This window comes from Centropristis striata, chromosome 10 (genome assembly GCF_030273125.1).
Source record: "Centropristis striata isolate RG_2023a ecotype Rhode Island chromosome 10, C.striata_1.0, whole genome shotgun sequence".
Classification (NCBI taxonomy): Eukaryota; Metazoa; Chordata; class Actinopteri; order Perciformes; family Serranidae; genus Centropristis; species Centropristis striata.
The window spans coordinates 12,219,225-12,242,716 of record NC_081526.1 but is presented as its reverse complement, the minus strand read 5'-3'; the positions used below and the strand labels follow the sequence as shown (position 1 = coordinate 12,242,716).

Genomic DNA, 23,492 nt, shown 5'->3' with positions numbered 1-23,492 from the left:
AAAGAGAGGTTTTTGATTAACATAACAACATTTATGGATATGGCATTTGGCTAACTGTATCATGAGATTGATGATATAGTATTGTTTTTCTTTTGCAAAAGGAAAGTCAGTGAAACCAAACAGTATATGTTCAAAGCACAGGGACAAATGAGGTTAAATTGAAAAAGAAATCAGGTTACAAATATCTTCCCATAATTTAGTTGAGAAAGGGCAAGACCGAAATAAATGAAAAACATCTTCAGGGTGTCCTTCACTGAAAGAGCAGTTTACGTCTATCCATTATCGTTAACCGCTTATCCACATTCGGGTTGCGGGGGGCTGGAGCTAGCTAACATTGGGCGAGGGGCAGGGTACACCCTGGACAGGTCGCTAGACTATCGCAGGGCCAACATATAGAGACAGACAAGTTTAAGTCTATGTCTTTCTTAAATCGTTGTAAAAAAACTTTAGATGGGTAAATTCTGTGAATTATCTTAAAAGATACTTCTTTAACCTTACTATTGATTAAATGCTGGTTCAACTTGGGGCCATCTAATCGCTGTGTTGTGGTAAGGTTACTGTGAATGACCAAATAGGACAAAAGACTCAAATTTCAACAGTTATTTCTCACATTTTAAATACTTTTTAAAAGCGAAGATTTTTGCAATCGATTTATGTTTGAAACAAAGTTAAAGGAAAACTGTGGTCAAATGACACTAGAACACATTCATAATTCCTCCCCCAAACTTTTTAAGTGTGTTTCTTGTCTTTTCACCTTTAAGATGTATTAAAAAAAATTACAGTCAAAAAGTCTTGGGCATACCAAATGTAAGAAATCACTGGTGAAGTGAAACTATTAGTTCCCTCTTTTCTCCTTTTTGGCCATTCCAAGTGTCTGTACATTTACCGTAAGTACATGAATAGACGCATAATCTTGACTAAAACAGACAGATTTCATGCCAATACACTTGAATATCTATGCTGTCCCTCAATCACATGAACATAGCACACTGCTTATTGAGGGGCTATTGAGACCAGCCCCTCCTGAGGCCATGCCTCCAACATGCACTGTGCATTCCGCCATCACATGTTCAATTCAACATTTACATGTTGGTACTTTTTTTGGAAGGAGAGGGGCTCTTCTCATTTAACATTTTAAATGTTTTTTTTGGGAGATTATTTCCCATTAATTCCCATGGAAAGATTCCGGTTTGGATTATTTCCAAATTTCCCCAGTTTAACTTCCCATGGAAAGTTTCTGGAAATTTACTCTACTAGATCAGAACATTCCGTGCTTTACACACTAATGCAAAATTGTAAAAAAACAAACAAAAAAAAAACCCCACTCAGCTTCTAATAAGGTTAAATATTTCTACAAGTTTAAATAGGATTTGAACATATTAAGGTTTGAATGGAGTTTCTAGACAAAAGCATGAAGGAGTAATTATTGCATGAGTTCAACTTTTGCTTTTGAATGGAGAAAAAAATGTGATGAATATTTTGGAAATTATGAAAGATATGAAACAGAAAAAATGTTTTTCACTGGTCTGTGTCTGCGAAGCAAGAAAGGACAAATTTTTTCCAGCCCCTCCCAAGATTTCAAGGTCTTACAACATTTGTAGAATACTAACACTGCTCAGTAAAAAACACAGTATTTAAGCTTAATATGTAATTTAATGAATCTTGTTCTGTTAATTCAAAACTTGACATGGTCCTTTTGACATCCTAAATAAATTACAGACATTCAGCATTGTGGAAAGAAAGACAACAGGCAGTTGCAAAAACTATCCACAAACAATTACAAAGAAAGGCTGATTTCCCTTGAACACCAAAATTGGCAAGCATGTATTTAAGCAGGGTGCACCCAACAACATTTCAAAGGGTTTTCCTAGAGTACACAAATCACATTCAGTAACTTAATCATACGACTCTTAACACAAATCTTAGCCAGGTTTGTGAGGTCCCGTAATGAATAGCAAGAGAAAGTACCTTTACAACAGCAGCCATATACTGCAGCCTTTACATTCCCGGAGTCAGACAGACATTATACACATAGCAGGATGTGTTGTTAACTAGAGGTTATGCTAAAGTCTGAAAGAAGACATTAACAATACTTAATGAGGTTCTTCACAGTGAATCTGTTTCTGGTGTTAAAACTAAAAATGATTTACTGGGACTACTGTTATTATTAGAGGCATGCCTAATAATAACAATAGGTAAACATTTGAAGTTGGTTTAAACAAAACCTATTTTTAGTGGAACCATTTTTAGTTTTTAACCATATCAAGTAAACCGACATAATCTCAATGTGTGAATATTTCATATACACTCAACCTTTAGAGAAAAATATGCATTCCACAGTAAGTTGTAATTAATACTTCATCATGTTTTTTTTCAGATATCTAAAAAGCCCACTGAAATAACAACAACAAAGTCCAATTTTTGCATTACAGATTCAGTGTGGCAGCACCTCAGAGTTACATGTATTTATGTGGAGTTTAGACAAGTTAAAACATTAAAAAACAGAATTCCAAAACATTTCCTTTTTTTCCTGGTTCACAATACAACATTATCAACGCCTGGGCCTATTTAAGTTATTCCACTCATATGGCTGCAGGTCAAAGAGCTTTAGAAGAGGACTTAGTTCATGAAAGTGTCATGCTCGAGTTCTAACTCTCCATGCAGTCAAGGAACTCTTCTTCAGTGATGCACTCCAGTCTCTTCAGTACTGTATCTGCACTGGCTGCTGGGTACTCTGCTACTGGAAAGTGTTGCATTGGATGGCTGTATGGAGGAGGGCACTGGAATGAACAGCAAAGGGTGCGGAGGAAGGGCAATAGCTGGGTGATGGACGACAGGGAGCGTTGGGTGAGGAGGGGGAACTCCAAATGCTCTGTGGACGATTCCTCACTCAGCCCACTCATTGCCTGGAAAAACAAGAGTGAGACGTGGTCATGTCACCGCACAAAAGTCAAATTAATGTGACTCTGACTTTCTATGTTCTTTTGTAAGACAGTATTATATTTCTTATGTAAGACTCCAATTTATAGTTGAGGTTTATCACAGACACTGGGATATTCATTAAAGTGATTTCCGTTATAGCACATCAGATTTCAGTCTTTGCCACCAAAATGTATCAAAAACACTGCTTTGTTTTATTGAATATACATATATATGGCTGGCTATATATGGACACCTCATATTATATTATTATTCTCATCAAAATTAACATTGAAGAAGTTTGACAATGGCTGTTTTAACCATTAACTGTGTAAAAGAATTGGATATAGATATTGGGACATCACATACTGTTTTTTAACTACAATTTTTGGAGAAAGTGTGTATCTTTCATAGAACTCAAGGTCACATCCTGGCTATGTTGTGCAAAAACTCAAGGTAAACCAAACAAGTTCAGAACTATTTAAATGTACACAGTGTCATGGATACCTATTGCTATGCCATAGTAGCGACTTGTGAATCACAGTAAATGGGAGCAGTTTACTAAATGAACATCATGCTTTATCAAAGAAGACTTAATCTAGTGAATGAGACCATAAAATCATTATGAGAATCTTTTTTGGGGTAATAAATCTGGTGAGGAGTAGGATCTTTTTCGCATAGACTTCTATACAATCTGACTTCTTTTTGCAACCAGTGGAGTCGCCCCCTGCTGGCCATAAGAAATAATGCATGTTTTAGGCACTTCTGCATTGGCTTGCTTTAAAGACCTGGAGGCTAGCTTCACATCTTTCACACAGTCAATGGTTTTAACCCATGTATGACCTTACCCCATATCGCTGCTGTATCGCTTCCAGTACTTTGACCACATGCGGTCGGCACTCCTGCTCGCCTTCCATCAGAGCATTCTCTGGGCCGCTGTAGCGGTTCACATCCACCTCAGGGACAAATGCCCAACGATACCTATACAGATAGTAACAAAGAAAAAAGGTAAGACAGAAAATAATATTCTGACAAAATAATTGTTTTGTCCTGAATTGGGTTCTTACATCTGAAAGAGTGGCATCCTCTCTGGAGGAAAAGCCAGGGAGGTGTCCAGAAACTTGCAGGCTGACAGGTACATGCCCAACTCTGCCTGAGAGAAATTAACGGGTCCATTCTTGTCAAGGGCTCCGCGCACCACTTTAGCCAGCCTAGGTGGTACCAGGAAGAAAAGAAAAGTATTTAGAGTGAGAGCAGCACCAGAGTGTTAATGAAATACAAATTTGTAAATGAAAGAAACAACTCACTTTGAGACATCTTTTTCTATCTGCAACGCTTTCTCTAGACGTGCAAATATGCGAATCTAAAAAGGAATGAAAGGAATATTTGCATTAATGATAATTAAATGAGACAATTGTACAATACTGGCTGTGCCTACAAAACCAGCATCTTAGAAGATGAGATCATACCAGTTCTGTGACCATGATTGGCCAGAGAGATGTGAGGTGCTGGGATGAAATCCGCAACAAGAGAACACGAAACATCAGGAACATCTGGGCTGAAACACCAGGGCTAGGGTTCATACGCAAAGCCTCAGTGAGTCGTTCTGAAAGGAGGGAGAGGGAGGTTTAATTATAGTTAAAGAACAATCAATTTGAACGCCTGTTTCCACCACTACATTGAACATAATTACATAAAATTAGACATTAACATCCAGTAGCAGCACCCCACCTTGAATGAGGGGCAGGTAGAGATGATACTGGTCGAGTTCTCCACTGAACATAGCAAACGCCTGGCGCTTCAGCAGCATGGGTTTCTGGTCTACATTGGTAAACAGTTTCAGGGAGCCACTCTGCATGCCTACAGCACAAATAAATACAGGTTTGTTTCTGCATATAATCCAAAATGTTTCATTTCCAGATGTTACATGTTGACTGGCTTGAAAACTATTTTATAAAGCACCACACACACTTCCTTTAGGATGTACTCACTCATTAGGTCTTTAAACATGGTCTTTTCATGAGTCAGTAGGTGGTCAATGATGGATTTCCAACTATAGAGAACACAGGGGAGTCAAAAGGAGGACATTAGAGACTTAAAAAAAAGTTCTAGTTTAGTTGATCTGTGACAGCAGACTGACTACTATCCTGTCCAAGTTGTAAGATTAAAGTCCTGAATGACTGAATGAACATAATGCAGGAAAGGCAAAGGCATAATGACATTAAAAGAAAAAGACGTGGCTGTTAAGAATATCTTCCTCAGACATATTATAAAATCACAAAGAAAGATGTATTAACTTACAATCCACTGAAAAATGAACTGCCTTTACACAATGTCACTTTTAACATTCACTGCCATAAAACATCTATCCATTACATTATGCTAGTAGCGCTTTCCAAGGTGTATATTGAATGTACCTCTTTTCTATGAGTTATTGTGACTCCTCTGTGTTTACAATTTGTGTGTGTCTAAACAAATAAACATGCTAACCTGGCAGCACAGGAGGCATCCATGGTGAAGAAGAGGGGGTCCATGAAGAGCTCAAAGACCTCTTTCCTCCAGGCCCTTTTGGTATAGGCATACCCACTTAGACTGCTCAGCAGCTGAGCACCTGCTTCAAAGCTGGGCATGTTGTAGGCACTAGAGGACAGAAAGCCCAGATAAGAGGAAGATTGAGACCAAACAGAACAAAGCTGTAAGCATTAAGATGGCTCAGCACACTGGTTACCTGTGGTTCTTCAGGTAGGGGAAAACATAGTACATGAGCCGAGAAATGAGAGGAATTGCTTTCTCCTTCTCATCGCTGCGATATACCATGTCCAGAAGTGGTGCCAAGACCTATACAGTAAGAGAATATGTTAAACAACAAAAACACAAAAACGTTCACCCATTCATTTCCCCACCTAAAATTAAAAACCTTACCTCAGCCAGGAGTACAAGAGCTTGCACGCTGTAAACTGAAGGAACTGAAGAGGAAACCATGGTGCTGGCTTGAGCCAATGACTCTGACAAGAAGATAAGAAGAGAAAGAAAAGTTAATTTGTGACTGTAATGGTTTTATGAATATGAAGTATATAAAAACAAACCAACAACTCCTGTGTTCTGGAAGGTAAAATTGCTGATTTTATTACAGGAGTCTGGTGGCTTTACAAAGCATAGATAATGGCTTCAATCTCCCCCACATAAAGTTAAATAGGGCTACATTGCTTAGATTACTCCTGCCTGCTTCTCCAAACTGTGTGCACTTCTAGTGCCTAGTAATTTGAGTCATTATAAAAGAAGCTCCTGCCATCTGAGACCCAATAATGACCTTCTGTTATGAGAGCTACTCTGAGGTCAAAAGGTTTCGTCCATCCACAGAATACTAAGATACTAAGCTTAAGTGTACTGTAGAAAGAGCAGTTATTTCATGGCAACAGTAGCGATTTGTAAGCTCTATTTTTAATCTGACAGAGGGCTTTATTGATCCCCTGGGTTCATTCTCCCAACCAGTCGATAGGATTTGCAGATGAGGTCATAAGTGCATGTATTTGTGAGAGGTATCTGAAGTTACCATAATGGTCACCATCCGCTTCTGCATCATCAGGTTCGTCTGCTTCAGGGCACACCTGTGGCTGAACTTTGACCTCAAGGCTGCGGCTGAGCCAACTGGTCTGCTCCAGAGATGATCCTGCGATCCCACCCGCTGCCTCGAGGATCCGCTGAGTCACCTCCTGCATGATAAAGTCAACATCAATATCCCCACAGTGTCTCAGTTGCACTTGCTCGTGACCTCAGTCATAGCTGGTGCAATACAATATGCATCATACCTGCAGATCTCTAGTGTCTTTCTTATTGTCCAGGTTGGGGAGCCTATTGACAAAGTCGTTGAGTATTCTGCAAGACAGAAACCTTTAATGAGTATCATATATTTTCCCAAAGCAAACTGACAAATGTTAACAAGGAAACATGTTTGAGCAATTATAACCAGCAGGCCAATCATTAGCCATGTTTGCATTCAACAGCCAAGTACATTTTTTAGCAAACTTTTGAAAAATCGCAAAAAATAAATGCAAATTGAGACACATTTTCATCAAATGGTAATGTGCAAATGCACTTTACAAAAAAGTTTTTACATTTAGCTTTTCTAATGCAATACTTCAAAATGTGTAGAGAAATGAGAGAATGGAAACATGGCTAATGTCAATGAAATGGACTGCAGTGCATTTCTGAGCTGGTTTGTGTGCATGCCCTGATACTGTCTGTATAAGAGTATTCTGTAACACAGAAGTACTAGTACTAATAATCTTTTTGTTGCTGCTGTTCATTTACATAAAAAAATGCAAGAAAGGAATCCACAACTGGTTTTGTTTATCTTATATAGCAAAAGGGAATTATAACTGCATTTTGTTGTGCAACACCGTGCTGTACAAAGGCAATTAATAAACCTTCAACCTAGAATAAGTACTGAAGGTTCAAAACTGACCCCAGCAACAAGAAGTGTCCAGGCGGAGCCAGGTTGAGCTGGACAGACTCCCGTAACAGACTGAGGAGAGGAGCCACGTTTTCTTGCAGGGTCTGAGCTGAAAGGCTGCATACAGAAACAGAAATGATTATAATAGTGAGCATTTGTAGAATCGTGTAGTTAACCTAAGGTGGGGATTGCATTGTATTTACTGACCTTTGGATGTAGGCGTAGCTGAACTGTAACATGGGGATATCTACCAGGCTTGACTTCTGATGGAGAGAAGAGAAGAACAAACAGAAAAAAAGTGAGAAAAAATTGAACTCAGAAACTTCCAGAATACAAATTTTGCTGTGCATGTATGTATACCTGTTCTCCTTTGATCTGGTGTGGCTTTTTCACTACTTCCTTGACCAATTGTAGGATGGCATCTGTTGGCAAGGTGTGCAAAGACTTCACCAGAGACACAATGGTTAGACGAGACTCACTGGCCACAGGTAAAACCTGAAAAAGGAAGGAGTGTAATGATGCCAACAAGTATACTAAAGCCTTTCAGTGAGAGATATCAGTGACCGTGTCCTTTCTTAGTTTGTAGAAGCACAAAAAAGTTACTTACTTTGTTTTTATGTCTCTTTTTACTCTTCCTGCTGCTCCACACTGCTCCCAGTGAAGCCATCAGCTGAATCCCATACTGCCCAGTTAGAGGGACCAGGAACTCCAGTATCCGCTGCCGTAAGATCTAAACATCACACACCATGAGTGGATGATACTTTCCATCAAACACATATACATAGCTAAAAATTTTGTGTGTAATTGTTTGATCAACAAACACAAACAGCATAAATAACACATGGCATGGCAAAAAATGCAGAAAACATGCACACATGTAACACACCTTGGTGCTTTTAAAGTAGACAGAGGTAGAAGTGTGTCTACTGCTCTGGGCAGCGTCCGATGACCGCCTCTGCAACTCTTCCCTCATGACCACCCCCCATAACAATGCCATGCTACTGAGCATGTGTGGGAGTGCTTCAATCACAGCGTTGCGTGCATTACGGACATCCACAGGGTCACAGGCAACAAAGGACTGAGAGAGAGAGAGATTAAAATGAGTATTTATATTCTCATATATATAAATACATGATAATCTGTGTGTGTATATTTCATTCCTCACCCTCTTGTTGTCCAGAAGACAATAGTGTGTAATGGTGGTCAGGCCTTCTAGCAGAGTCAGAGGGTAGTCAGGAGCAATGTTTTCCCTCCTGCCACTGAGGCTGTTCAGAAGAAAGAAACATGCATACAATTGATATTATTAAAAATACAAAATTAGTTAGGCCACAATTTAAATGACAGAATTTGGGGGTTTGGGCATTTATGGCTGCTTCCCAAATGCTTTGACCGTTTTCACAGGAATCAACATTCAAAACTCTGTTTGAATGCTGCATTCTTTGTCTATTAAACAGTGAAAAGTTGAGCTCCTCCTGTCAGAGGAGAAGTGACTATCAGAGCACAGAAGGAACTAAAGACTTAAAAAAATAAAAAATAAACTACGGTTCTATTGAGTGGATTCAACCAGGTGCAGCTGGGGTCTGTCTGCTCTGTGCAAGGAGTACAAGCATTGTCTTGAGTGGATTTCAGCCATGATTTCTTTGTTGGTTTGACTATCGGTGGACTTGAAACCAACAGAAAGTCTCGTCAGAAAAATGACCTGACTGGAAAATTTTAACATTAAAAAGGACAAAGCTTTCAAAGTTGTCTCAAAGCTGTCATATTGTCACAGTACACAGTTTTTTTAGTGGTGCTCAGTTTACCTCTGATTTGTCTTTCCTCCTTCATGCTCTGAAAGCTTAACCAGTTCATCCAGGTTCCTGCAGATCTGACTGATGAGTGGAGCCACGATGATGCCTAATGAGCGACCCAAGTACGGCAGAGAGGAGCACAGCAGTGACACCCAGTGGGGGTGCATGGCGTAGCCGTACTGTGGCTGCAGAGCCCTGGCTGCGGCAGAAACAAACATTCCTTGGGCTGTGATGGGGTTGTTTTGGACGTACTGGGCTGCCTTGATAGACTGCTGAAAAAGAACTGCAGTTTGCCATTCACGAGCAAGCGGAGTGGTGGCAGTTGGGGATCCACGAGGCTCTGCGGGCTGGCCAGGTGCTGACCCGGCTGCTGAGACAGCCCTGCCAGGCCACACATGGTACTCCAGGACTATGAGAGCCTGGAGGAGTTTCAGTAGTTCCATTTGTAAGGGGAATTGTTCCTGTCCCCCTCCTGCGCCAAGATTCACCAAGCTCTCTTCAGACAGGTGTCCCTGCTCATCCAGCATCTCCACACCCTTGGGTACTCCCTTGTCTGTCCCCCTCTGGCTGACATACATGGAGGCAGAAAGTGTAATCAGAGCATACTTCTGCACTTTGCATCCTGAGAGGAGTGAGCGGATGTGCTCCAGCCTGGCCCCATTGCCCTCTTGTCTCTGTGCCATGCAGCAAAGCTGGTTCACGATCCGGGTCAGCACCTCCACACTTTTCACCTGAACCTCCCTGTTCCCCTGCAGGTCAAGGGGACCCAGAATCAGATAGGAGGGGAATTGAGAGCGCAGGAATCGCAGGCACAAGCACATCAGCAGTTCAATGAGCAGGGATGGGGGCACAGAGGGGGAGGAGGAAGGGGAAAGCAAGCCGCCATAGAAGTCATGACCATCCTGAGCCTGTTGGTGGCGCTGCAGGAGGTTGGAGACCAGGTTTAAATGTGCAGCAGAGCTTGTGTCTAGAGAATTGTGGCAGAGGACATCCACCAGAGGGCACTCTGCACTGCTCCTCAGCAGGCTGTCTAGCAGTGACAAGCCTTGAAGCAGATGGCGCCAGCTGCCCGCTACAGGATACAGAAGAACATGGCAGAACAGAGAGTCGATGGCCTCTCTCTTCTCACGCCCCTGTTTTAACAGGCGAGACCTGGCCATGGCCTGTAGCTCCAAATCCTCCTCATCTTCACTTGACAGCGAATCAGATGCCTGTGTGCGATCTGATTCTGCCCTCCGCAGGCCGTTGACCACACCTCCATCCTCAACGGTGCCGTAGGGGACGGAGCCTGAGCTGGAGTTCTCAGTGGACACCTGGGCACCACTAGTGTCAGCTGACTCAGTGTGTTCACTCTCAACGTCTTCTTCATCCTCCTCCTCCTCTTCCTCCTCCTCCACCTCATCATCCTGCTCTCTGTCCCCCTCCTCTTCTGTCTCTTCACTCTCACACCTAGATTCCACTAAAGTGTTTGGTGTTTTGCCCACCTCTGGGCCACTGTCTAACTCTACCCACAGGGTCTCCCGGTCCACAATGATCATGAGATTTAAGGTGGTGACCTCTGTTGCCATCAAATCCACAGATGTCCCAGAATTTTTGCTGGAGTTTCGACTTCTGTTGCTTAGACCCTTCAGGTTCCCTTTAAGATATAAAACACACATACAGCCAAATCAAGCAATTTCATTCATGTGAACTTTTATTCCTACTTGTGCTGGCGACTGCACTTACCAGCAGTGAGATTTTGTTTAATGCTCTGGATGGTGCGGCGCTGAGTGGAGGGGTGAAGCAGCAGCAACAGAATAGGCTCCAGGATCCGAACGACATCATTGAGGGAAAGAGCCCTGACCAGCCAGCACTGAGCTGCTGCACTTATTGAGCCATCTGTACAGCTCAGACTGTCCACCACAACACATAGAGACCTGAGAGACACACAGTCAGATTTAATAAATCAAAAGAAAATCCTGCCTTTTTCATATTAATTTCAAACTGGGAGTTCCCCCCAATGATTCTCACTTTTCAAATTTGTACTTACCGGTCAAAGGAGCGATTGAGACACATGGCCCTGTTGGTCTGGATCTCCCGGGTCAGGTGCCACAGAACTGTAAAGCGGTGCAGTGCTTCCAGCCTAACAGCCTAGGACAGACAGACATAAGGCAAATCTTTATTTTATTTCTGCTCAACATGTCACATCTCTTAGTGTCTCTGTTCATGTGTTGCAGTTAAGCTGACACGCCAAGAGGATGCTGGGAGAACATAAAAAATGTTTGAACAGACGGTGTTCAGTGTGTACGAGCATACACACCTTGTCTTTGTGCAACATTGCCTGGCAGATGATATCTTCACAGATGGACGCTGACGGAGCCAAACAGTGAAGCCTGTAAAAGAGTTCCACACAGGAAATGTGCTGCTCTCTCCGCTCTGTGTCCAGCTGGTTCCACAGTACCTGGGACACCCTCTAGTTACAAAAAAAGAAGAAGAAAAAAGCATGTTGAAGACTGCATTTATACTACAGCTTTTAGTTACATCAACATTCTCCCTTTTAAAACCGAACCTGATAGAAATCTGTGCCTTCCTCTATGGCACGAAGCACAGCAGGGAATATGGGTGGCACAGTGACCATCTGCAGCCGCCCACTCAGAGGGTTGGAGTCACATCTTTGGTAGCGTCTGTGCTTGTCCTGGATGACCAGTGCTAAGGACTGGGAGTGGTTGATGAGTTCTAACAAAGAGGCCACTGCATTGTGCTGGATGCTGTAATCCCTGGACATGCAGCACAGTGTCATCAAGGACCTCAACCATACTGGCAGGCTTTCGATGTTGCTACCTATAGAAAAAAAAAGTTTTAATCAGTTTAGTTAAGTCTGTTGGTTAAAGCAATACCTTGGCCCAGAATTATCTTGTTAAAGCATATAGCTGACAGTAGCATTAACTCAGCTGGATGAATAACATTATGTGCTGACCTGTGTGGACAGACATGTCTGTGTGGAGAACATGAGTCTCCTCTTCACTCAGGTAGACAGGGAAGGTGGCGCACTCCAGCAGCAGGTGGCAGGTTGCTGTGAAAGCCTGTCGACAGGCATCAGGGATCTCTGCCCTGCCCCGGGGCATGTATCCAGCCGCCCAGTCCAGACAACCTAAATTCCCACGATCCTTTTTCTTCTCTGTGGGGGCTGCTGAGAGTTGGGCATCAGCTGCAGCGCTGAGTTTAAGCTTGTCAGGCTGGGGTCCTTCCTCCGGTCCTCCAACATCCTCCACCTGTACCAACAGGTATCTGAAACATAGTGTAAATATTGAGAAATGACACTTGACAAAATATGTCCATTTAGGTTACAGCTATTTTAATAAAGGGTTAGTAGTTTACTTTGTGGTTATGAAGGCCAGGATGTTCTGCAGACACTGGGTCATGGTGTCCACACTGCCTCCCTGCCTCCACACTCCCTCATCTTCTTTGCAAAGTCCATTTCCCTCCTCCTCCACCCCCATTCCTGGTGGGAGATGCTGCTCTGAAGGTGAGGCGCTGACACCCAATCCGCTGTCTTCAGACCTGAGTGTTGGGTAAACACCATCTGTAGCTTCTGCCTCATCTCCACTATCTCGGTTCAGCTCTTCTTCTCCATTGTGTCCATTAACCTGAGCAACACTGCCATCTTTCTCTTCCTCCTTCTCTATATCCTAGATGGAGTATAATTAATAGGATGAGGCACAGTCAAACATCAAAAATATATAATTTAAAGACCATCGTGGCACAGATTATAAAATGCCGAACCTTTTTGTTTTCCTCCTCTGGTGGCTGCTCCATTTCCTCTGTCTGCGACACTGCCTCGACTTCCATAAACGCCACAGGCATCTGGATCTTACTCAGGACCTTAAAGCAGGCGCGCAGACTCTGTGTTATATCTTCCAAGCTAACAAAGTCAATGTGGCTGTGCAGGGTCTGCAGCATGGTGCCCAGCATCTTAGGAAGGTACTGGGACTGGATGTCAGCATGGAGCTCCTGTGGGAAAAAAACAAACATGTAAAACACACTATTTGTGTAAACACATTTCTTTAGGTCTGCACATGAGTCAGGCTTGGGTAAATTAGTGGTGAATAACAGTCAATATTTGTTTAGACCTAACTGAGTACAGAAGCAGAATGCATTTACTCAAGAAAAACAATGATATATTTTTCTGAATTAAAGAGATAATTATCTCATAATTCTGAGAAGTTTTCATGGAAAAAAATTCAGCTATTTTTTTATTGATAAGATAAACATCTCATTAATTCAGAAAAACAGTGCAGAACTTCAAGCAAAACAATCTGCGCTTGTTTTTCTGAATTAATAATAATCTCATTAAGTCAGAAAAACTGGTGAATGTGAATGCATTATGCTAATATTTTTTCTCTATTCTGTCACAATAATACCAATTTTCTTTTTCAATTTGTCCACATGTGTAGTATTTGTTGCCAAAGTGTCCCATACATTTGTTTTTTGCATTATTTCCTGTCTTAATTAAGTTTCACAAGGGAGGAAACTAATGGTGTGTGTAAGTGTGTGAGTTGTTTACCAGAGGAAGAACGTCAAGCAGGAAAATGATGAGACTGGACATCTCTGAGACAGACGGAGCGGGGTGATTTCGCTCCTGCGGAGGAGGTGTTGGTGGGTCATCTTTGTCACTAGACAGAAAATTTAAAAAAATGTATCTTTATCAGTTGATATTTGAGAGTAAACAAGGAAAGTTCAGTCACATATTGTACAATTTTTTTGCAAAAGTCTATTTTGCACAGAAGGCATTAATTTGATTTAACCATCATGCAGTAACAAAGCTATACTGTGTACCATGTGCAGACTTTTCCCTATAATCTTGTAATCTTACAGTTGGCACAATATAGCCTTTGAAGGTTTAAGTTTCACAATCGTTCCTGCCATACCTGATAGAAATGCAGAAGCGTCGGGTCATGTACTCCCACAGGTATTCACTGTTCATGGAGCTCACAAGCATATTCATTGTCTTTATGATCTCAGAGGCATTTTTATTCTCTTTCATCCTACAGCAAAGAAAAACAAATCAAAAGCATAATTTTTTGCTGTCAGTTGCAATCTCGTCAGCTGCTCAGTTACGTATGTATTCAACAGTGAACATCTTTGAATCCGTCCTATCATTTATCGCTCTCACCTGGCTAGCTGGTTGCCTGAGAGCCCTGAGCTGGTGGTGGTCTTTTCCCCGACCATCTCTTGACAATAGCTGTAGAAAGCTCGGACCACCTCCAGCAACACACTGCTCAAGACCACCGGACCTGCACAGAAACAAGACCATCATCACATACAACAAGTTTATATAGAGCTAAACATATTGCTCATACATCATGCTTTAAAGTTTTACCAGAAAATTTGCTCCATATAAGACAAAAAGTGGTGGATCAAGTAATTCAGCATTTTTAAGTGTTTGTGTACTGTACTGCTCAGTGCTGCCTACCTATCTCTTGTTTATCCAGCAGACTCATGATGATACGAAAAGGCCGGAGGTATCCAATCACATTTTCTGGGTCATTTTCCACATCTTTCTGTTTGAGGATGTTAATCAGAGCCTGAAGTCACAGAAAAACAAACAGATGAGAATAGGCAAAATAGGTCACATTAGTACACTGTTCAAACAGACACACCTGACAAAGATGTGTTTTGAGTTATGCTTCCTCTTAATTAATTTTTACAGGAATACTTAAGAAATTTTGGGAAATACTCTTATTGGATTTTTGTAGCATGAAAGTCACACGTCATGTGACGATTTTCTTGAAGATGGATTTTGTTTTCCTTTGGACAGAGCCAGGTAAACTGTTTCCTGTTTCCAGTCATCAAACTAAACTAACCTACTGGCTTAAAAATGACAATCTTGGTGTCAATCTTCTAATCCAACTCCCAGCAAGTGAAGAAGCGTATACCCCAAATTATCAAACTCTTTCTTTATCATTGATAATCATTCATGAATCGGGCCCAAAATCAGCCCAATTATCCTCCAGTGAGGGGCAAGTGTTACCTGCACAAGGAAATCTCTCGAATAGTTGTTGAAGTAGAACGCTGTATGTTCCTCTATGGTAGCAGACAGAGTGGGGTGTGGTGCCACCATTCCTCCTTTTTTGTCAGTCCCTGAGAACACATAGGAATACAAAACTGAGTTAACAGGGGTACTGAGTTGGTAATTCATTACTGAGGTGTATTATAGTGATTTTTCATAACTGAAGTGTATTTCAATGATTAGCACCTAGCAGCCAGGCGTAGAGACGTCTGTTGAGGGACATGTCTCTGCGGAGTAGGGTAAGTGAGGCTGAAGACACCATTGTTATCATGTCTTTACCAGTAATGACAATACCGGCTGCTGCTGGGTCCTAAACCAGAAACACACAGAGTAACAGTTGGTGGAAGAACAGGAAAGAAAGGGACCATAATGACAGGACAGGGAGGTAAATATGTGGTAAAGGACAAAACTCATAAAAGTAATTGATGTGTGCACTGTGCAGCTTTATTATCTAGGTAAACAGAGGTATCAGATTGGGACTTTGTATCGACTCAGTATTTAATAAACAGGATTGGGATGGGGAGACATCCCTACTTAGAACAAAATTTGGTGTGCAGAAAAACAGATGTGTGTGTTCATGTGTGTATATACCTACCAGGCATGGAGCAAAGGGGAAAAAGTAGAGCAGGATTTCAAGCATGTTTCTCTGCACTAGGACATTTGAATCTTGCAGAGAAAGACACACCGACTTTATCTGAAGACAGACAGAAGCTCAGATTGTCATAAGTTCAGACAGATGACAGAAGATTGTACTAAGGCAGTCTGTAGGGCTGAACATAAACATGAAAGAAACATCCTTATAGTAAATAAATGTGCTTGAGTACATCAAATACAGACACTCACCACCAGTCGGTGGTCGTAGCCCAGCATGTGTGTTTGCTGGCCCTGGGATGCCATTTGGTCATAATGTGAGACTATAAAGATGGAGGCAGGCAGTCGCACCATAGGGGTGACCAGCATACTGCCCCACAGCGCACTGTAGAACACCTGGTGACCCACCAGCAGTGACAGCTTGTACAGTAACGTGTCAGTCCTGTACAGAGAGAGGACAAAAAGGAGACAACTCATTAACATGTGCTCAAATAAATAGCACGAATAAATCTATATTTCTGAGTACCAGGCTGACATTGTGGTTTGTGATGTCACACCAATCAATTATGATCAATATTTAAGTATAGAAGTACAGTTTACGCAGTGTACAATCACAAGGGGCCAACTGCCTCACCTGAAATTATCCTTAAAAGCATCTTCCACTTCATCTTCTGGATATATACTTTGTTATTTAAAAAAATATATTCTGCTCATACCATTACTGTTATATTAGTCTATTGTATATTTGCACTCTTCCCACTTTGTGTTGTACCTGGTGCATAACACTTTTCCTCTGGTTAAATAAAGTTCATCTCATTTCATCTTTTTGTTTCATGTGTTCCTTATGTATATTTAAGAAAACATCTATAAAACAGGAGTAAATAATGCATATTTTTGGACTATTTTCAACCGTAGATTAATAAACATTCAGTACTCAAGTATTTATGGCAGCAAGGTGATGTTTGATGTGGGACTGACTTAAAATAAACTACAGTGCCTATGTTCATTAAAATAATGGAGCATTTCAGCCAGTCAGTGTGGCTATTTGATGTGGTTTTAATAGTTTCTGGACAACAATGGAACTCTATGTTACAGAGGAATTAGCTATATCAGGCTTTGGTTACACAGACAATACTTGTTAGTGTTCATTCATTGTTGGTTTTGGATTTGTTGAAAAATATATAGAACATTTTTAGACTCATGCTTTAAATTTAAAAACAAGAAGAGAAGAAAGTTTTCAGGTTTCTTTTCGTGACCAAACAGTTTGTACCTGTCATAAATATCTAGTCCCTCCTCCAGGCCTGGCAGTAGTCCTGTTATGAAGGCTTGAAGACTGGGCACCAAAGCCTTCTGCAGTGGGAGATAATAACGCTCATACAGGGACAGTAGCATAGGCTTCACTGCCATGGCTGCATGGCCCAACAGCGGGAACAACCCTGAGCTGTAAATCATAAACACACATACGCATAGGTTATATCATAAAAAGCTGCACACATAATCAGGGTAGCGCTCATTAAAGCAGTAAAAGAGTCTGTTCTTTACCTGTAAATGAATAGATCCTTGGCCAGCCATTTTGTTCCTATGATTTTGAAAATGACCTCATAGGTCTCCAGAGCCTTAAGGTGCACTCCGCTTGGCAGTGCCGGGTGCAGGCACTGAGCGAGACGCTTCCCTATGATCAGCCTCTTGGGCAGGAGCGAGTAACGAAGGTTACTCTGCAGGGCCTGAAAGAAAGAGACAGAAAAAAGGAAAATAACTGGGTTGATCTCTAACTTAAAAGTTTACATAAAAAACTAGATCTCGACACAACCATCCAATAAAGCAAAAAACCCACAGAGGCACATTGGCAGAGATTTGGTTCATGTTGTTGTCGTACAGTTTTATGTTTACTAGATAAAATGTCTCTTTTTCTCACATTCTCTGTGTACTTTAGGGACTAATGACTTTGCATCAACACACACAGACACTCCAAAGTAAACATTTGCTATGCAAGGAAAAAGTAAAGTTGCACATTTATTTCCCAAACATAAATAGCCAGAAGGCTCGTATAAGGTGTATAACTGAGAGAGAGAGAGAGAGAGAGAGAGAGAGAGAGAGACAGAGAGAGAGAGAAAATAGGGAAAAAAGCACTTCCTCATAAGTGCAAAAGAACTGAAACACACAACAGAAGCTGTCTAGTTGAAACCCTCAAAATATCAACATAAAAAAGAAAGAAAAGCTCTTCACCGACACGTACACTATAGGTATTGGCAGATACCCAGATCAAGATAATAGCAGTTACAGTATTTGTAGAGCATTACGTCCACTCTGTGCATCATAACGTACCTTATTGAGCTTTCCGAGGGAGGAGATGAGATCTGCCCACTCACTCGAGGACTCAAAGTTTCGCAGCGCCTTTTCAATGACCGACGCATAGCTGCGGTATCGGTAGTCATTCTGCAGTTCTAACTCCTCAGGATCCATGATGCTTCAGTCTGATCCCAACATGTTCAGCAAAATAATTCTGGAAAAGAGGTGAGACATATGAAAGAAAAATTAGATTAAAGAGACAGTATGTTTACCAAACTGACAAGAACAATTAGTCCGGCCATAGTATCGGTCTGCCTGCAGCGTCTTGCATGTCAAACTGACTCTCTGACGCTTGTTTATAGCAAATAAAATTAGCCAATTAGCTCTGTTCACTGATATATTCATTCTCTGAGGCAACTGAGACAAATGTCCTCATTCATGACTGGTCAGTGTCTGTCTGCTTGACCTGTCTCTCACTCTGAGGCGGGAGGAGTCTTGCTAATACAAACTGTGTGTACGCACTTCCAGAGGAAAAACAAGTTGTGGATCGGCCGCAAACAAACAGATGGATAGAGGTTTAATTTTCTTGTCTAAAACGTGAAATTTAAAGCAGTATTAACAGACTTATTTTGCCTCCTGGGGGAAAACCTGGGCCAACATTGACATAAGAACTCCTCAGTGTTGTTATAGCACACATCCAGCAGAGAAAAACCAACATTACCATTTATCTAAGTTCTGTTTCTGATCACCTGATGAATTTAAGTACAATATTCACGCACATTTTAGCTTTGTTTAGGTGTCAAACTATTCCTGGGAAGAGTATTTGGTTCTTTGGCAGCTAAATGCTCCACTGAGTTTACTAGCATACGCTAACTTTGCCAGCTGTTTGGTGACAGCCAGGTAACATACAGCTAAGTAACAGGCCAAAACAGGAGAGTTGAAAAATGCTTTAAAGCTCTATAAATCTAAGGGGAAATGCAGACAGAGTCGGGTGATAACTCTCTGTGGGCTCGTCGCTGAGAGCCATTTTCCATTTTATACAAATATTGATTATTGTAGCTTTAAAAGGTTCAGAGGAGTCAAAATATGAGAAGACACAGCAAACTTAAAAACAAAGTTGCCAACTACTTAATACACTGCATGATCTAGGAAGAGTCGCGCTTAGGCTTCCAAGCACATGGCAAAGGCGGTGGTGTGTGTTTGAATAAAGCTAAAACAGAGAGATTGGTGGGGGAGTAGACAGGGGATTAGAGGAGCACAGACATCTGGACTCTCTGTGCCTGAGCTGAGAGGAGCTTTGCCATCGTGGACAAACCCAACAACACGTGCAGGGCCACTCTGTATGAGTGGTGAAAGCATCAGCCTAGGAAACTAATGACAATAATAACAATCATCATTATCATTATCACCATCAATGAAAATTAAAATTGAAATTAATCTTTTGAGTCATTCAGTCAGTAATCGTTGGTTTAAATTCAAAATATGCCCCCAAAACACTGAATACAGTGGGTTATTTATTCAATCACAAAAACAAAAAACAATTGTACATATTGTTATACATTTACAATACCAATATAGTTATAATAAACTAAACTCAGGCAGGGCAATAACATCGACCAGGCTTCATATCTTATTGAAGAGGTATTTTCTAATGGTCGTGGCTTTTACATGTATGTGCAATTATCGATTCAGTGCTTTTTTTGTTGCTCACTGCTAAATGTACATCTCTTGTTTTTATACATACACATTTTCACATTTTCTTTACAATGAATGGGATTGCGCAAAATTTTGTTTTATATAATGACATTAAAGATTCTGATTCTGATTTTTGTTTTTTTTTACCATGTTCTCTGTTGTATATGATTGATAGACAAGGCCTATAGATGCACCAACTCCCACATGGTACTCATTTCATATAAAAAAACTGAAATGATCTGAAATGATCAGACAGAAAACGTGCATGACATGTGCTATGTCATCACTGACCAAAGCCTACTAATAATAACAAGAAAAAAACCTTCTAATCCCACATGCAAAAAGGCCACATGAAGTACTCGTGACTGCAGGAAAATCCAGACCACAGCCCTGACACCAGTGGATTAACCTTTTCAATTCTCTCTTCCACACTGACAGCATTGATATCCAAACTAGGAGTGATTAAAGGCAGAATATGTAAAAAAAATAAAAATAAAGCCATCCTACATAGCAATGTACTGCTATGCTACATAAAGTTGAAATGTTAGTCAACTAATCAATTGATCAAATAATAACCACCAATCTCTTTATGCAAAATTGGCTGTTTTCAGACTTGGAGATCTTCTTCTTTTCTTTGTTTTACATAATAATAAACTGCATTCTTTGGGCTATGGGCTGCCAAAACAGTAAACATATTCCCTTATACTTTGAGAAAACTGGGATGGACATTTTTCATCATTTTATGACATTTTATAGACCAAAACAACAGACTGATCAATAAGAATATAATAATTAGTTGCAGCACTATTTCTACCCTGTTCTGATGTGACCATAATTCTTCCTGCACAGAGACAACTTATTTGAGTGCAACCCTCAAGCAAATGAGGATCTTAAAACTCTGCCTCACAGGTGACAGCTAGATAATCAAATTGGTAAGGCCAAGCAGAACTAAATGTTTGTTCTCACTTCCTCATTGTATGTGTCAGCAAGTGCGATAAAAGCATGCCTTTCTGCAGGCTGTTGTTGGGCAGGGGAGTGTGTACTTTGAGGGCGGACACACACACTGTATGGGACACAGCAAGCCCTGCTATAGACTGGGTCACCTGACTGACACCACCACCACCACCACCACCACCACAATCATCACAGTGGGCTTTAACTGCTCAGTGTTGACCAATTAGTCCTAAACATTTAATCCAAATGGCTATAATGTCATGGTTTGATTCTGCAAACTGTCTTTTTAATTTAGAATTTCCGGTGTTTCACCATAGATGACAGATGAAAACACAAATTGTGGCCAAATGACATGCAGCTTTTGGCCTGTGAGTGTACAGGAGCATTTACTGATAATTTCACTCAAAAAGGACGTAACAAATGATGGATATTGGCATAGTAATAACACTGTCTGTAAAGTATGTAACTTAAGAGAAACAAATGACTTAGGCAATTTTTTGGACATGCCTGTGTGACTTAAGCAAGATATGATAACACTTTATTTTGAAGGTGTGAGTCACACAAGCCTGTCATAAACATGACATGACAAGTATCATGAGCATTAATGTTACTTCAAAGTTTCATTAATGTTCATGACACATCCCATGCCATGTTTATGACACGCTCATGTCACTCTTATGTAGACACCTTCAAAATAAAGTTTTACCATATCTTACATGTTCAAAAAATTGCCTAACTCACATTTTATTTTGACTTAGGCATAATAAATCCGCTTAAGTCACACACTTGACATAGGCCATTATCCTAAAGGGGTAAAATCACATGATCTGATCAACGGAGGATGTAGGCGATTTTACCATAGGTAGCCGGCGTCATGAGGAGATGATTTAGGCAACAAAAAAAACCCCACTATTTAGACAAAAAATGACTTAGGCGATTATTTTAACAGTGTGACGGTATTATGTAACTGCACGACCACAGACCACAGCCTGGATGATAAAATCACAGCTTCACTGGAGAGGAAACAAGCCAGACGTATCGTTGCTAAGTTAGGTACGTTTTTGTACAGCTAACGTTAGCTTATGCACATTTAAATAAACCTGAACTCGGGGAATTTCAAGCTAGCTAGCTATTGAAAAACGTAACGTTTTCGGTAAAAAAAAAAATTTACAATCTTGTTTTTTTAGAGTTTCAGAAGAAATAATCTATTATTGTTGCTATAATAAGACAATATTAAGCGTTATAGCATCGCCGTAAACAATATTAGCTCGCTGTCAGGTGCATCAATGACTCACCAACTGCGAAACAAGCCCAAGATGCGCCGGAGCCCCCCTCGCTTCAAAGCAGTCCGACTCAAAGAAGCGACAGCCCGGTGCTCATGGTACATCCTTCACGCTACCATAACTCAAAGGAAGGAAGAGGTAAACCCTGTTATTTGTCCTGGGGACGAGTGTAAAACATCCACAGAGTACAAGGCGTGACAGTCACAACGGGGCGGGATCCTCAAACTCAGCTGATTCAGAGCTGAGCGTCGAGGGAAGGTTCACTTCCAGACAGAGAGGGGGGTGGGGCGGCGCTGTTCTATACAGTAAAGGAGATGTTTGTCTTTAAACCGTCAACATAAAGTCAATACACACAAAAAAATTCAGGTTAAGCTCTAGCCCAGGGCAAAAAGAAACGAGTTTCTCCTCGTGACGATAAAAAATTAGGTTGTGGACTTTACTGTGAACTCACTGCCCCCAGGCTTTGGTTTAGTCCAGGATGTGCCGTGTTTACAAACCTCTCACCTCACTGCGAGATGTTTTACAGTGAACTGCACACTGTGATGCAACCATACTGTCTATGATAGCACACTTAAAATGCAACCTTGGTCATAATTAATCTATTTTTGTTGTTGCTTATAAAAGCAGTACCGTTTTAACATTTTTGTTGTGAAACAGACAGACAGACAGACAGACAGACAGACAGATAGATAGATAGATAGATAGATAGATAGATAGATAGATAGATAGATAGAGAGAGAGAGAGAGATAGAGAGAGATAGAGAGATAGAGAGATAGATAGATAGATAGATAGACAGAGATCGATACTGTTTCTATCCTGAGGGAAATCCAGGTATTCAGTAGCTTATACAGAACATAATGTCCAGCAAACAGTGCAGCAAAGCACATAAGAATATTTAAAAGTAAAACATAAAATACAGTAAATGTAAGAAATGCACAAAAAGTTTCAAAAACGTTTCCGGTGACAATAGCTAAAATCGGAATTCGTGATTAAAAGTAAAATTGTTGTTTCAGTGTTTACTCTATAGGGGGTGAATAATAATTATCTAAAATAATAAGTAGAGTCTGTGCTCTAATTGAAAAAGTAAAAGAAGTGTGTGTTCACAACAGGTGCAATATGGGCTACTGTAGCCAGTCATTGTAAACATAGCCTATGTAATTAAGAGGTTGTTTTACAATTAAATTACGCCTAGCTAAACAGTTCAATATGAGTCTTTTTCATTCATTTATGTGACATGCATGTCAGTATTAATTTAATTAATATTAATTGTCTTTGACTTAGTAAAGCTTCCTCCATGGTTGTCCAAGTTCCATTAACAGGCCTGATTATTTTCCCCAATAATTCCCCCGAGTTCATCTCCTCCTACTCCTACTGTCACCTTGTGGAGAAAATGGGTCATTGCACAGAAGTGGAAGTCAATATTCTGGCATTGGTGTGTTCAAAGTTTGGATTAACGGGTGCCACTAAA

At 40.8% G+C, this 23,492-nt stretch overlaps 1 protein-coding gene across 1 annotated transcript; it reads right to left on the bottom strand.

Moving 5' to 3' along the window:
* Positions 1-1,633: 1,633 nt before the first annotated feature.
* Positions 1,634-22,195, bottom strand: dop1b (DOP1 leucine zipper like protein B). Its single transcript, XM_059343139.1, has 38 exons — positions 22,036-22,195; positions 18,128-18,305; positions 17,345-17,526; positions 17,073-17,243; positions 16,055-16,244; positions 15,807-15,905; positions 15,398-15,521; positions 15,173-15,282; positions 14,615-14,726; positions 14,315-14,435; positions 14,070-14,186; positions 13,706-13,814; positions 12,925-13,152; positions 12,520-12,830; positions 12,119-12,429; positions 11,711-11,982; positions 11,462-11,614; positions 11,192-11,292; positions 10,888-11,078; positions 9,175-10,798; positions 8,538-8,637; positions 8,259-8,450; positions 7,980-8,102; positions 7,733-7,867; positions 7,580-7,635; positions 7,385-7,489; positions 6,729-6,795; positions 6,473-6,632; positions 5,842-5,924; positions 5,648-5,757; positions 5,410-5,559; positions 4,911-4,972; positions 4,651-4,779; positions 4,389-4,525; positions 4,227-4,282; positions 3,987-4,130; positions 3,768-3,900; positions 1,634-2,906 (listed from the first exon to the last, which is right to left on the bottom strand). The coding sequence occupies exons 2-38, from the start codon at positions 18,263-18,265 to the stop codon at positions 2,649-2,651; spliced, it is 6,864 nt and encodes a 2,287-aa protein (XP_059199122.1). The 5' UTR covers positions 18,266-18,305; positions 22,036-22,195; the 3' UTR covers positions 1,634-2,648.
* Positions 22,196-23,492: the final 1,297 nt, after the last annotated feature.